Raw genomic sequence first — 12,462 nt, 5'->3', positions numbered from 1 at the left:
CGATTCCAATTACCCGCTCCTTGGCCCCTATCTCTTGATACCTTGACCTAAAAAATATCTTTCCAACCCAGTCTTGAAAATTATCAGCAACCTGACCCAGAATGTGCTCACGGAGCCTGTAAAATGTGAAAGAACTGGAATCTGAACATGTGATCAAATGAGGGACTTCAATATGGTTGTGTTTCCTTAAAATAATAATGAATAATAATAATAATAATGAGAATCCAACCAATTTGTACACAGCAATGTCCCACAATCAGCCATGAAGTCAGTGACCAATGTTATCTGAGGACAGGACATTGGGAGAAATTCCTTTCTCTTTCCAAGTAGTGGCACAGAATCTTTAATGTGCACCTGGACAGCAGACATTTTAACATCTGAGTTTAAGATCCACTAGTTGGATCCCCTATTGCCATCCGTCCTCCAGTCCCACACCCAAGTAGTCTTTTGTACATACGAGCCCAGTCAGTGAATGGCAGCAGGAACCTGGCTACCTATTTGTTCCTCCTTAATCCAGCGATACCGAGGCTAATTGTTACTGCCCCGCTTGAAATCAGCTTAATCAGCGCGGACTTAGATTGAATCAGGGACCTTATGCTAATAATATACATTTAATTTAGAGCCTGTCATACCATCAATATGTCTCAGGGGACTTTGCAAGATTTACTGCAGTGTAATGACAGTGTATTTTGTAGACATCATCAAAACATCGGAAAGCCCTTTACGAGGTTAACTTGTTTTTTAAAAAAATGCGGTTACTCAATCCACGACTATTTGTGGGACACTGCTGTGTGGGCAAATATCTGCCGCATTTCACCCACAAAATACACAGTTAATCTACTTTAACGATAATGTAATACTAATACTTTAATTTGATATAGCTCTTTTTCATGTCTTCTAGATGTGGTAGAATTTGCAATACATTTGTGATGGGCTTTGAGACGTCTCAACGACGAGATAAGGCGCTATACCAAATTGCAAGGATTATTATTTGTTTGTAATAATAATAATAATCCTTGCATTTGATATAGCGCTTTTCACGTCTCCTAGACGTCCCAAAGCGCTTCACAGAATATACTGTAAAGTGAATTGACTGTATATTGTAGGTGAACATGGCAGCCACTTTGCACACAGCAACGTCCCTGAGACAGCAGTGAAGTCCCGTCCAGGTATGGCTCAACTTTGCACTGTACTAAGCAAGGAAGCTGGAAAGTGTTTTGTGCAGTAAGTGGGATAACATGCTGCAGCCAGGGCAACAGGCACAGGGCAATTTATATCTCCAAACTGATCCTGGGACACGCTATAAACATCAGAAATCAGAATACACAAACTCACAAGGTATAAACTGGAAAATGGGCTGGGGAGATTGTCTAAGCAGAGTCATGACGTTATTGTATCCATGCTTTCATCACCTCGAGGACAGCTTTTTCCAAAGCTCTCCTCATTGCTCTCCCCAGATCTACTCTTCAGAAGCTACAACTTATGCTGAACTCTGAAGCACGAGTTCTTTCCTATACAAGGCTCCACACAGTCATTAACCCCATCCTGGCTAATCTCAATTGGCTCCCGGTACCTCTGTGGTTCATGTTTAAGATCTCTGCCCAGGTCAACAGATTCCTCCAACAATAATAATAGTAATAATAATCCTTGCATTTGATATAGCGCCTTATCTGGTCTTTGTGTCATCTCAAAGTGCTTCTCAGTAGATTTACAGTACTGTAAAGTGAATTAACTGTATACTTTGTGGGTGAAACTTGACAGCCAGTTGCGCATAGTAGTGTCTTACAAACAGTGATGGATTAAATAATTATTTTTTAAATTCACAGTGTAAATTCACCACCTCCGCTAACCATGAAAGCTTCAAAATAGAGTGTTAATTATTCTTAATTGTTCTTAACATTCATTTTTAATGTGGTACAGAATAACAATGATCCTTGCATTTGATATAGTGCCTGAAAGTTCTCTACAGAATATACTGTAATGTGTGTTTTGTGGGCAAAACTCATTAATACTGAGTGATGGGCTTTGTATTGTGGGTTTGTACCCACTGGGTCAAAAGGACCGAACCTAAACCCTGCCATTCAAACCCCGGTTTGCTGACCCATAGAACCACCTAACTACCCCCTGTATTGAGGGTCTTCAAATGTTTACTGTCCATATCCTGGGGGAGGTAAAGACAGTCAATCATCGAGCCTTAATCTGATATCCAAAAACTTTAATAATTCTGATAATGTCCTGGATTTTACAGATTGATGTTCAGTGATTCGCAAGTGGGTAATTTGTTCGTAAAGCAAAGTTAAAATACACTATTTTTTTTTACAACCACAGTTATGTTACCCCAAGCAAGTGACGATAATATCAATGCTGGTACCGAGGCAAGTAATTCCCCCCACACCGCACCCCCACCACCCGCCCCCCACACACACCATCCTCAGAAAATCACATCTCGCAGGTGAGCTTTAAAACAATGCAGCGATCCAAGTAAACCCACTCTCTGGATCCGCATATCACCACAAGTCACTCTACCTTCCTGGGATTTCTATTCCACTAACTTTCCTACATCTTAATACAGTGAACTCCTGACGACTCGTCCCACCTTAACTTGTCACTACCACTTAAGTCATCGCGCTGTCAACATCCTGGCCGCATTTATTTATATATTTATACACACGCCTATCTCATCGCTCCTGATAACTCGTCACTGAGCCCTTTTCCCTTGGAGCGATGAGTTATCAGTTTACGACATCTCTCCCTATCTCTCCCTTTACCTCAAACCCTATTTAGACAGCCTTTATATAAAGAAAGTTTACCTGACACAGAGTTTTTTTTAACGAAGCAAATGATGAGCTGTGAAAAGAGGAGAAATTCTAAACACGCCCGTGCCCCGCTATATATTTTGGGGGAAAGAGAAAATAATTCAAACAATTTAGAAACTTAGAAAAAAAAAGAAAAAAATTCGCAAACAAATTACATCCTTTGTAAACTTAATTTATGGGATGTTCCCACTTCTTTCTTTGGTCCAAAAACACATCATTCCCCATGTGAAGTAATGTTTCATGTGCTTGCGAGATCCCAAGCCACACTCAACACAAACTTGACGGGAGCTTTCTGAAACAAGCTTTGCCATGTTTATCAACATTCATATTAAAAAGCCAACAAAAGTCTCCATTTCAAGCGCGGCAGATTCCTCTGTATGTATGGAACAGACTCCCAAGGGAGATGGTGGAAGCCGAAAGCGTCAATTCTTTCAAAAACAATTCAGATACAATCCAATACAAAATTATAATTGCATAGCACCTTTCACGTCAGAAGGACGTTCCCAAGGCGCTGGACAGTCAGGGATTCGAACCCGAGCTGGCGGTCCGAATCCCTGATTTCTTTTAGGACATAATATCTCGGGATGCCGTAAGCAGTTTGGTGCACATGTATGTGCAACCCACTGCCAGGACGGTGGAAGGAGAACTAGATGGACCTTGGTCTTCTATCATCGAGCAAATTCTTACGTTCAGTGTTTCGGTCGATCCAAGACTGACAGAGTCTCACAAGAAAACCAGCTCTTAAAACGTCCTACAACGCAAAGCCTGCACACAAGTCTGGGAGCCGCACGAACAGCAAAGTGTTATAATCCACGATATCATGCGCTCCAGTTTCGGTGTTGTCGCACTGGGGAAAACTCATATAAACACACTCTTACAAACCGCTTCCGCGGAGCGCAGGGCAGCCAGGATTCTGAGTTACTATTCTGGTGAATACAGCACTTTTAGAGAGAGGTATCATTTTGAATTTTTATTTTGCGCTCAACACAGAAAAGCTCCAAAAACCACCCACAAATTACACCTAAATTGATACATTTTTTTCCACACCAGCTGTAAACAAACAATTATAGATTTTCTGTGGTGGTGGTGGTGGTGGTTGTTGTTGTGATACTTTGAAAGACCAAAGCCGAAAGTTGAGAGGAAAGTTTTAGGAAGTTGATGGGTACTGAGGGAGTGGATGGATGAGATTCTATATCTACATCAGTATTTTTCTATCCAGTGTGACCAGAACAGCTGTGATGTCTACAGTAATATATATATGTATATATATATATATATATATGTGTGTGAGAAAAAAAACCCACAAATACATCATCACTTCTTTTAAGACATTGAAATAGCATCACAGCTTTTTGGTCACTCTGTAAATATATAATATCTGTGTATATAATATCACTAACACGTTACGTACACCGTACACTATATTACCATCACTCCCAAGTTTGGGGTAAGTTGTTGGGAGCGGAAGGAATGGTGAGAGGTGATTTATTGACATCAGTAATTCAAAATATAACAACACACATATATATATAGACATCTCTCTCTCTAATATAGTATTGAAAATAAATATATACACATACACACATATATATAAAGACGTATCTCTCTCTCAATATTGAATACAAATATATATATATACACATATATATAAAGACATCTATATATAATATAAAATATAAATATATACATATACATATAAAGACATCTCTCTTTATAAATATAATATAAAATATAAATATATACATATACACAAATATAAAGACATATCTCTCTCTATATATAATATTGAATACAAATATATACATATACACATATATAAAGACATCTCTCTCTCTATAATATAAAATATAAATATATCCACATATATAGTGTTATTATTATTATATATACAGTGTTATTATAATATAAATATACAGTGTTATTATTATATATATACAGTGTTATTATTATATATATAGTATTATTAATATTATATAGTGTTATTATTAATATTATATATATTGTGTTATTATTATATATAGTGTTATTATTATTATTATATATACAGTGTTATTATTATTATAGTGTTGTTATTATATATACAGTGTTATTATATATAAACACACAGTGTGTGTCGGAGTGTCGGTACTCACATGAAGGAGTGATAGATGAAGGCACAGCCTCGGGGTCTCTCGAGCACATTGTAGAGGCAGTTCTGGAGTCTCCGGTAACGGGCGGTGCGTTTGTTGCTGTGTTTCTGGGGCAGAGGTCTCCCCAACAGCCCCAACCGCGCGCCCTGAGCACTGTCCCCGGTACCCACCGCCGCCGCGGCCCCGAGCCCGGGGTCCCCGGGACAGCCCGCGAGCCTGAGCCGCCCCCCCCCGCCCCCCCCGCCCCCCGGACCCCCGCCCCCCGGACCCCCGGACCGCGCGTCGCCGCTCTCCACAGACGTCAACCCCACGAACTCCACCCGTTTGTCGTCGGGGACACCGCCGTTGTCGGTGTGGCTCCGGGGCATCGCTCCACCGTCACCGTCACCGTCACACCCCCCACACCCCACCCCACCCCACCGGGCCAGAGCGACACTGGGGGTGGGGGGTGGGGTGAGGGGGTGGGGGGAGTGTGGGGGGGTGAGGGGGTGGGGGGAGTGGGGGGTGGGGGTGTGGGGGGTGGGGGGGTGAGGGGTGGGGGGAGTGTGAGGGGTGGGGGAGTGTGAGGGGTGGGGGGTGAGGGGAGTGTGAGGGGTGTGGGGGTGACGGGTGAGGGGGTGTGGGGGGTGAGGGGGTGAGGGGGGAGTGTGAGGGGGTGAGGGTGTGGGGGGGTACCGGGGGTCCTGCAGTAGCTTTACCCGCAAATAACGCCCCCAAAACCCGACTCTCACCCACAGCCGCTCTCCCCCTCTCTCTCTCTGTCCCTCTCTCTGTCCCTCTCTCTCTGTCCCTCTCTCTGTCCCTCTCTCTCTCTGTCCCTCTCTCTCTCTCTGTCCCTCTCTCTCTCTCTGTCCCCTCTCTCTCTGTCCCTCTCTCTCTCTGTCCCTCTCTCTGTCCCCCTCTCTCTCTCTCTATTAAATATACTGTATATAAATAAATATCACACACACACTTTTCTCCCAAATAAAATAAACTTTGGGGGGAATCTCACTCACTATCACTCACTAAAAAGGCAATGGTTTCTGTGGGATTCTCTCTCTCTCTCTCTCTCTCTCACTCTCTTCCCAGAAATTACAACTGTTATTTTCTCTCCTCTTCTCCACTCCACAGGGAAATAGATCCCAACTTTTTGAAGTTTGACACTCAGTTTGAACGACTGTGTGTGTGACTGTGTCTCTGTGTGTGTGACTGTCTGTGTGTGTGACTGCTCTGCTCTGCTGTGTGTGTGTGTGTGTGTTGGCTCAGTCAATCTCTCTCCCTCTCTCTCTCTCCCTCCCTCCCTCTCTCTCTCTCTCTCTCCCCCTCTTCCCCCCTCCCTCCCCCTCTCTCTCTCCTTTGCCCTTATTCAGGTAAAAATCTTTTGAGAGGTTTGCAGTTTAGGGATCTTGTGGCTGTTTTGCTTCAGCGCATCAGCACTCAGTCCTGCAATCCCCAACAACCCCCTCCCTCCCTCCCTCCCTCTCTCTCACACTCTGTCTCTCTCTCTCTCTCACACTCTCTCTCTCACACTCTCTCTCTCACACCATCCCCTACAAGTTAAACATCACTTTGACTTGAGTAACACACGACTCCATCTGTCTCTGTCTGTCTGTCTGTCTGTCTGTCTGTCCACCTGCTGATCACACACACTGATGGGTCACTGTAAGTGTAATCCGCAGCTCCAACCCCCTTCTCTCTCTCTCTCTCTTTTTTTATACATATATATATATAAAACACGTTGACGACTCGGAAATTTCAGATCCCTTTTTGCACAACTCCGAAAAGGTATTCGGTTTTAAGTGAGGGTTTGGTACATTTATAGCGAACTCTGTGTTATGTTGTGTGTGTGTATGTTGTGTATGTGTTATGTGTTATGTTGTGTGTGATGTTGTGTGTGTGTGTGGGGGGGGGGTTATGTTGTGTGTGTGTGTATGTTGTGTGTGTGTGTTATGTGTGTGTGTGTTATGTTGTGTATGTGTTATGTGTGTGTGTGTGTATGTTGTGTATGTGTTTGTGTGTGTGTTATGTTGTGTGTGTGTTTGTTATGGTGTGTGTGTGTTATGTTGTGTGTGTGTGTTGTGTGTGTGTATGTTGTGTGTGTTGTGTGTGTTATGTTGTGTGTGTGTGTATGTTGTGTGTGTGTTATGTTGTGTATGTGTTATGTGTGTGTGTGTTATGTTGTGTGTGTGTGTATGTTGTGTGTGTGTGGTGTGTGTGTTATGTTGTGTGTGTGTATGTTGTGTGTGTGTTATGTTGTGTGTGTTATGTTGTGTGTGTTATGTTGTGTGTGTTTCCACTCACTCGCAGGTCACACTGAAATCGAGCTAAATAGGAACGCAGGGAATTGAAGAGAAACAGCACCTTTGATTAGAGACACACACACACACACACACACACCAACTCTCAGGGTTTGTACATTAACCTGACACAGCAATAATAATAATCATTGCATTGGATATAGTCCCTTATCACATCATTGAGATGCCTCAAAGCATATACTGTAAGGTGATTGAGCTAACTCTGAATGTGGTTCAGCCGATAAGGTATATATAACAGAAAGAAAGAGAGAGAAAATGCTGATGTTTCCCATTAAATCTAAATACAAGAATATTTAAAATCGAAATATAAAAATCTCCAAAAATACATTTGCAATACAATAATAATAGTAATAGTAATCCTTGCATTTGATATAACGCCTTATCACTCTTTGAGACGTCTCAAAGCGCTTCACAGAGTATACTTTAAAGTGAATTGACTGTATATTTTCGGGATGAAACACGGCAGCCAATTGTGCACAGCAGTGTCCCTCAAACAGTCGTGGATTGAGTGACCAAGTTTTTTAACATTTTTTTGGAGGGGAGGGATTATTTGCACCGGAAAAGCGATCCGCCAATTGACTGCCAACCAGGTTCCTATTGCTTGATGAACAGAGGTGTGTAGAGTATGGAAACTTGCCCAGCATTTCGCCCTGCCGGGAATCAAACCCAGGTCCTCTCGTTTTCAAGGCAAGTGCTCTAACCACTAAGCTACAGGACTCCAGTATATTCTGTGAAGCGCTTTGAGACATCTCAATGACATGATAAGGCACTATATCAAATGTAAGGATTATTATTAAATCAGACTTCACAATAACTCGTAATAGTTATATGCACGAAACAGGTATATTTATTCTACCGACATCTGCACCACTCAGGAGCTATTGACTCTTCACAACAAAGCCTTATTCTTTCACACCATCTCTTACTCACTGTAAACAGCACAAGACTCAGTGATTCCTGGATTGTAACCTGAAGCTCTGTCCAGATGACAACCATATTATTTTGTGGTTCTGACCTCATAAAGTGAATTGAATTACTGCTTATATTTAGTGAATCCGACACCTGGTCAAGGTGAAGGTGTCCGTGATGGGGATGGAAACACTGGCTACATCCAGTGCTTGGGAGTCAAACACATTGCCGGTAGTTATACCCAGGGCTGGATCCCATGTCAGAATCAGTTTAAAGCCTCTTCGCCCCCTCCCCTCCTCCGCCCCACTCTGCCTCAACAAATGTGCTCAGGTGCCTCTGACTGCACTTTTGTGGGATTTACATTCTGCGTTTTGCCCACAAAATACACAGTCACGCCACTTTACAATATATTCTGCGAAACGCTTTGAGACTTCACAATGACACGATAAGGCGCTGTATCAAATACAAGGATTATTATTATTCTTTAACATTTCCTGTGCCAGCTATCTTTGGACGGCACCTAATTTAATGTCAGGCTGTGTTGGGGTGAATCCACAGTCTTTGGGAGACGGGTTGAAGTTCAGCCTTAAAACATGTTTAACACCTTACAGAGAGAGAGAGAGAGACTTTCACTGCCCCAGTCAAGTCTGGGGACAAATATAGATTCCACCGTTTCAGTACATCCGAGCCCCAGATTAACGGCATCTATAGTTGTGCCATACAGAGCACAGCTAAACTTGCCACAATGCAAGTAAAGACTCCCAGAGTTTACAGGGAAGATTATGAATAATGAGAAAATAAACTCGGCATCAGTTTTGAACTTAATAACAATAATCCTTGCATTCGATATAGCACCTGATCACCTTGAGATGTCTCAAAGCACTTCACGGGATATACTGCAAAGTAAATTGATTGCATATTTTGTGGACGAGAAGAGATGACTCCTAGCGGAAAATATAAAGGTGTATAAGATATTAAATGGGATTGAGAAAGAAAACACAGAATAATACTATCAGATGTAACCAAAGCAGCAGGTTAAGGGGTAGAAGTTCAGGGTCGTGAAGGGCAATTTGAGGACCAATTGTTTTTCCTTTGATTAATGGGGAATTAACAGGTGGAACCAGTTACTGGGAAGAATGGAAGAAGCCAGGACCCTGGACTCATTTCATTTAAGAACTGGAGCTGCATAATGGGAACAAAGGGGTTCAGCAATGAGAGTCAATGGGCTGAAGGAACTCTTTCACTTGAACTTCCATTGTGATCATAGTCTCCAGAGTTTCACTTGTCATTGAACCTTTGTTGCAAATTACATCACATTAACTAGATGGAGAAAGCAAACCAGCTGCCTTCCAACTGGTGGTTTGAAAATATTTACCAGTGTATTCAGTGCTCTTATTTATAAATCCCTTTAACATTTGTCAGCTTGACCTCTCATCTTTAAGGCGTGTGCATATTATGATTAACCGCTCGGTCTCTCTGCTGTTTCCGTCCTTTCAAAGTTTTACCATTTAAGTGTTCATTTCACCTCCTTATTCTCTCCAAGTGTATCGCTCTGTATTTCTCTCCATCCAGATTTCACCTGCCATCTCTCTGCCCAATCCACTAATCTGTCCTGAGGTCACTTACAGTCCTCTTTTCATTTAGTCACACCCCCTGTTTTGTGTCATCTGTAAATTTAGCATTGTATCCCTTTCAGATTATTTATATATATATTGAGAAGCCCAATGGCCTTTGTTATTTCCTCCCTGACGTGCCTCCAGATTCTCGGATGCCTGTGCCAGGGGTTGGTGCTTTGATCACTTTAAGTCTCTTAAACATTTTCAATCCCGTTTACTTTCTGAGAATTATCCTTTTTAATTGCTCCACTTTGCTATCACCCTTTTACTATCACACTTTCTGTAAAAACCGCGGCAGAGTATTCTAAATTATTATTCTAAATATCTCCCCTTGATTAGATCCTAGTCTGTACCTCACTCCTAGGAAACTGCTATTTTATATGCTGTATTATTTTGCTTGTAAGTCATGGCTTTAACCCCCTAATTTGCTGAATGATTTATTTTCTCAGACTAAGCAAACCAGTTGAACGTCTGTGAGATACTGGCAAATGTATTACAGTTGCCAGAGTTGAGAATTGATGGGCACGTGGGCAAGGTTACTGAGCTCAGTTTCCCCACTTAGAGAGAGTCACAAAGATAGAGAGACACATAGATACAGTGTGTGAGTGAGAGAGTCGCACACCCACAAACCCTCCCCCCCCCACACACACACACACACAGATTTCTCACCTTGTGAGAAAGTGAGTCTTAGTGAGAGAATGAATGAGAAGCAGAGTGATTCAGAGAGTGAGAAGGAGAGAGGGAGAGAGAGAGTCAAAGAGAGAGAGGAACTAACTCAGACAGAGGGACAGAGAAGTGAGGCCTTGAAAGGCAAATACAGATTGAAATGAGGATTGTGGTTGAGAATCCCACCCATTCCATTTTCTTAGCATTTTGGGACGTGCAGAATTTGCAACTATCTGTAACTGTTAAAGATCCCAGGCTCTGTTTGAGAAGGGGAGTTTCTCTTGGCGTCCTGGCCAACAATCTCCCAGATAAAATTGGTCACTGACTGCATGGTGTTTTGGGGACATTGCTGTGCACAACTGGCTTCTGCATTTTTGCTCACAAAACACACAGTGAAGCTACTTTAGAGTAGGACGTCCTCCCGATGTGAAAGGAGCTTATACAGTTGTAAAGTTTTGTTGTTGGTGTAGATGCTGTGAAGCTCTTTGAGGTGTGATAAGGTGCTATTATCAAATGCAAGGATTAGTATTATTATTTTTATTTCAGCTCCTGGACTGTTGGTTAAGACATCAGCCGGATGCCCTCTTCCAAGAAGCCCCTTTGCCCTAAGAAATAGTCAGGTTTTACCCACATTCCTCCTCTGCGCCATTGGGGTTGCTCGGTGCTGGTATTATAAGCTCAAACCCAGTGACTATAACCAGAGCCCTGCCCCTTTAACCATAACAAAGGCCTTGCCCCTTCTTCTGCACTCAAAATAGTCCGCAGGATTAGACAGAGAATAGTTCCCAGGAATAGCATCAGACATTTGATGCCTCCGAAGAAATACACACAGGAACATTTATAGATTCCTATTATAAATACTTATTACAAAGGACAGGGTGACTTAGTTTACTACACGAGCATAGGATTGTATAAGACTGGAACAGGCCATTGTAGTCCATCAGGAGAGTCCCAGAGTACATTGACAAGTATGGAGGTTCATGGCCAAACATTGTCAAACAGTTCCATGCCTGGTAACACCACACTTCCTGAACTCTCATGCTCTTTCTTCCTTACAGGACAGGTCCTGAAATCACAGATTATGTAATCATCTAATCAGAGAACGTTTAGAGCGCTGTCATACCTATTCACGTCTTACCTGAATACTCTGCACCAGATACATTTAGTCATTCACTTCATAGCTTTGTGCTGAATCCATACCTGCCTCAGTTGCTATCACTCAAGATTCAGAAGGTTGGGTTCAAGCTGCCAATCAGGACTTTGAGTTCATAGTCTAGGTGGACACCCCAGTGCAATGCTGGAGGTGTTGTCTGCATTGTCAAAGGCATCACCCATTCGGATTACCATGTCTGTGTTGGAATTGGGCATTGAGCAGGCTATCCTCTTCAGTCTCGTAGTCCTCATTGCTAATCTGGAGCTTTGGAGTTCTCTTGTCGATCAATGTTTCTTAAGTTTTGCCCACAAACTACACAGTCAATTCACTTTACAATATATTCTCTGAAGCGCTTTGAGACGTCCCGAAGACATGATAAGGCTCTATGTCAAATGCAAGGATTCTTATTATGTTTCTTAAGTTCTTCTCACTTAACCTTCAATGTAGATTTTCGGAGCATAATGGTCCCAAGTTAAAAACATTTGATGATTGGAGGCAATGGTTGGAGCTACAGCTTACAGACCAGTTGCTTGCTGCTCCTTAGTCCCAGTCGGTGCGGAGTTTGGTGGTCTCAGTCAGGACGAGAAGCAAACAAGAAAAAAATTATTGGATGCAATAAATTTGAAATAAAATGTAGCAAAACTTAAAAAACAGAATGCCACTATTCAGGAACGCCAAGGTAAAAGCAAGTTGTAATTTTGCCAGTAATCTTCTCAACTCCCTTCTCAGTCATCTTCTCCTCTCAAACCTGAACCTGAATTGTCTCCATCTTTTTTCTCTCCAGGTCTCTCTCTCTCTCTCTCTCATTGCTGCATGGAAATTGGCTGCCACATTCGCCTGTAAGGTACACAGTCACTGCACTTAGTAAATGCTGCA

At 42.4% G+C, this 12,462-nt stretch overlaps 1 protein-coding gene and 1 non-coding gene across 2 annotated transcripts in view; both read right to left on the bottom strand.

Moving 5' to 3' along the window:
- LOC103179601 (potassium voltage-gated channel subfamily KQT member 4) overlaps window positions 1-5,313 on the bottom strand; it is a 137,698-nt gene extending 132,385 nt beyond the window's left edge. Inside the window, 1 exon segment of the mRNA XM_042338620.1 lies at window positions 4,949-5,313. Coding sequence (XP_042194554.1) covers window positions 4,949-5,313 — 365 coding nt within the window.
- A 2,574-nt stretch (window positions 5,314-7,887) lies between these two features.
- On the bottom strand, window positions 7,888-7,960 carry trnas-uga. Its single transcript has one exon. It is a non-coding gene; the product is annotated as a tRNA-Ser (tRNA).
- Between the last annotated feature and the right edge of the window lie 4,502 nt (window positions 7,961-12,462).

The sequence above is a fragment of the Callorhinchus milii genome, unplaced genomic scaffold (assembly GCF_018977255.1).
Source record: "Callorhinchus milii isolate IMCB2004 unplaced genomic scaffold, IMCB_Cmil_1.0 Scaffold10, whole genome shotgun sequence".
In the NCBI taxonomy this organism is placed as follows: Eukaryota; Metazoa; Chordata; class Chondrichthyes; order Chimaeriformes; family Callorhinchidae; genus Callorhinchus; species Callorhinchus milii.
The sequence above is the reverse complement of the archived record's forward strand: the minus strand, read 5'-3'. Positions and strand labels throughout refer to the sequence as shown.